This window comes from Cebus imitator, unplaced genomic scaffold (genome assembly GCF_001604975.1).
Source record: "Cebus imitator isolate Cc_AM_T3 unplaced genomic scaffold, Cebus_imitator-1.0 Scaffold515, whole genome shotgun sequence".
NCBI classification, from domain to species: Eukaryota; Metazoa; Chordata; class Mammalia; order Primates; family Cebidae; genus Cebus; species Cebus imitator.
In genome coordinates this window covers 392,723-394,929 of record NW_016107830.1, presented here as the reverse complement: position 1 = coordinate 394,929, position 2,207 = coordinate 392,723, and the positions used below count along the sequence as shown (strand labels likewise).

Sequence of the window (2,207 nt, the reverse complement as noted above, 5' to 3'; positions counted from 1 at the left end):
TTTTTTTGAGACAGTTTCACTCTTTGTTGCCCAGGCTAGTGTGCAGGGACATGTAATCTCAGCACACTGCAACCTCTACCTCTAGGGTTCAAGCGATTCTCCTGTGTCAGCCTCCCAAGTAGCTGGGATTACAGGTGCCTGCCACCACACCTGGCTAATTTTTGTGTTTTCAGTAGAGACGAGTTTTCATCATGTTGGCTAGGCTGGTCTCAAACTTCTGACCTTAAGTGATCCACCTGCCTCAGCCTCCCAAAGTGCTGGGATTACAGGCATGAGCCACTGCGCCCAGCTACTTGTTCTTATAGTACCTCTCACTATATGATTTTTGATTAAATATATCTGTTTATGTGTTGTAAAAAAAATCTGTCTTCCCCACTAGAAAAACAACTCCATGAGGGCAGGGAATTTAACTTATTGCAGCTAGACCCCAGCCCCTATAGCAGTGCGTGTAACCTATCAAACATTCAGTATAGATAGAGAATGAATGATTAAAGCTTTGATGGTGGGGAAATGCATGTGCCTCAAGAAGGAGTATCATATCATTCAGTTTTTAGTTAGGTGTCAATACTGAGGTTGTCAAGGAGTGCTAGAGGAACTCTAGGAAAATTTTGTATCTTTTACATATAAGCAGATCCTGTGGGGTGAGGCTTTAAAAAGTCTAAGGCTACAATTTTCAGGTCAGTATATTGACAAGGGTTAAGGGAAGGCATTGAATTTTTGCTGCACCCACCCTTGTTCACAGTGGTCTGTGGCCTCTGTCACTTCCATTACAGTTCTTGGTTATAGTGAGAAGCTGCAGGATGCTTAAGTACTCTCTGTGGGCTACTGTTTTGTTCAGCTTTCAAACCATAGAGAAGTGTGAAAATTAGGTCACACCTCATGAAATTTAAATAACAAAACACTCTACCTAGTTTAATAATACCATAGTTATCCCACTGCTACATTTCATTGTGCCTATAAATGGAAATTATTATTTTTGGTTTAGTATCACAACTTGAGATGAATTTCTGCCCATCGTCATATCTGGCTATTGTGAGGGAACTCACATGTTTTATTTATTCTTGTTCCTCAGAATGAATTGGGATGATGAATATTCTCATAGTTCTTTTGACCTACATTGTTTGTTAAACTCATTTCCTGGAGACTTGGAGTTTGAGCAGATCTTCAGTGACATTGATGAAAAGATTGAACAAAATGCTGCAAGGTAAATATTGTTAATTATTTAAAACAATTTGTTTTCACATTTCACTTATATGACATTTACCTGATCTATTTGTGTCCTGCTCTTAGATAACTTTAGGTTTTAATTATCATTAACTTTCCCCCAAAATATTGATTAGATTTCCCTCTCACTTAAAGTTTACATGATTGTCTTTATCTGAGTAGTATTTTTAAAACTAAAAAATATAAGCACTGTCTTGAAATAGGCAATTAAAGTTTATTGAATTGCTACTAATGTTTTTTTAGAGCTTGTCAATATTGATGTCCTAGATTTTCATTAATATGGTTAGAGTATAAGGTCATGATTGCTTACATTACTAAAAACAGAACATTAAAAGAAATTATTTTTGTATAATATTGGTCATTTTAAGATTCTTTCTCACTTAGGTAGGATGCTAGAGACTTTATAGAGAGTTGCTATACTACATTAGTAATCACCTATCCCAAAAAGTCTTGTTACCAAATACTGGGGGAAACAGAGATAGCTCAAGGGTTTCTCATTAATATGTGCTCTTTGGTAGAAAGGACTCTGTCTTTATATGTAGTTGCAGACCTATAATCAGGCAGTTACTTATTTGCATCCTTTTGATCAAAGGTTCTAATTTACCTCACATGGGTTACAGATGCGCAAACCACAGTAAAAATTTCTATTGTGTAATGATACATAGCATTTCCTTTTTAAACATTTCTATTGAGTAATTATACGTAGTATTTCCTTTTTTAATTTGAAAACTATTTTACACTGAATTTTAAAATTTAAAATTTTTTAAAAATTTAAAATGCTCCTATGCTATTTTTACTTCTATTTTACATAAGAATAGTTAGTTCTTATTATAACAATGGGCATAAGTAAATTCAAAAGATAGCATATTGTTGGAGAATTATACTTGAAAACAAAACCTTCTCCCATCCCAGAAATCCTCTCCATTAAGACAGTAGAGAAAGGAAACAGTTTTATTATTGAATAAGCATTAAAAACCAGAATA

At 34.7% G+C, this 2,207-nt stretch overlaps 1 protein-coding gene across 10 annotated transcripts in view; it reads left to right on the top strand.

Annotated features, from left to right (window-relative positions):
• KIAA0825 (KIAA0825 ortholog) overlaps positions 1-2,207 on the top strand; it is a 443,396-nt gene that overhangs the window by 53,046 nt on the left and 388,143 nt on the right. For 8 of the 10 annotated variants that reach the window (XM_037733314.1, XM_037733312.1, XM_037733313.1 and 5 more), the window contains one exon: positions 1,073-1,204. In XM_037733314.1, the coding sequence (XP_037589242.1) occupies positions 1,074-1,204 (131 nt within the window). In that variant the 5' untranslated portion in view covers position 1,073. Of the gene's footprint in view, positions 1-883; positions 1,205-2,207 lie in introns of those variants that run through there. The other 2 variants (XM_037733315.1, XM_037733309.1) reach the window with 2 other exon arrangements.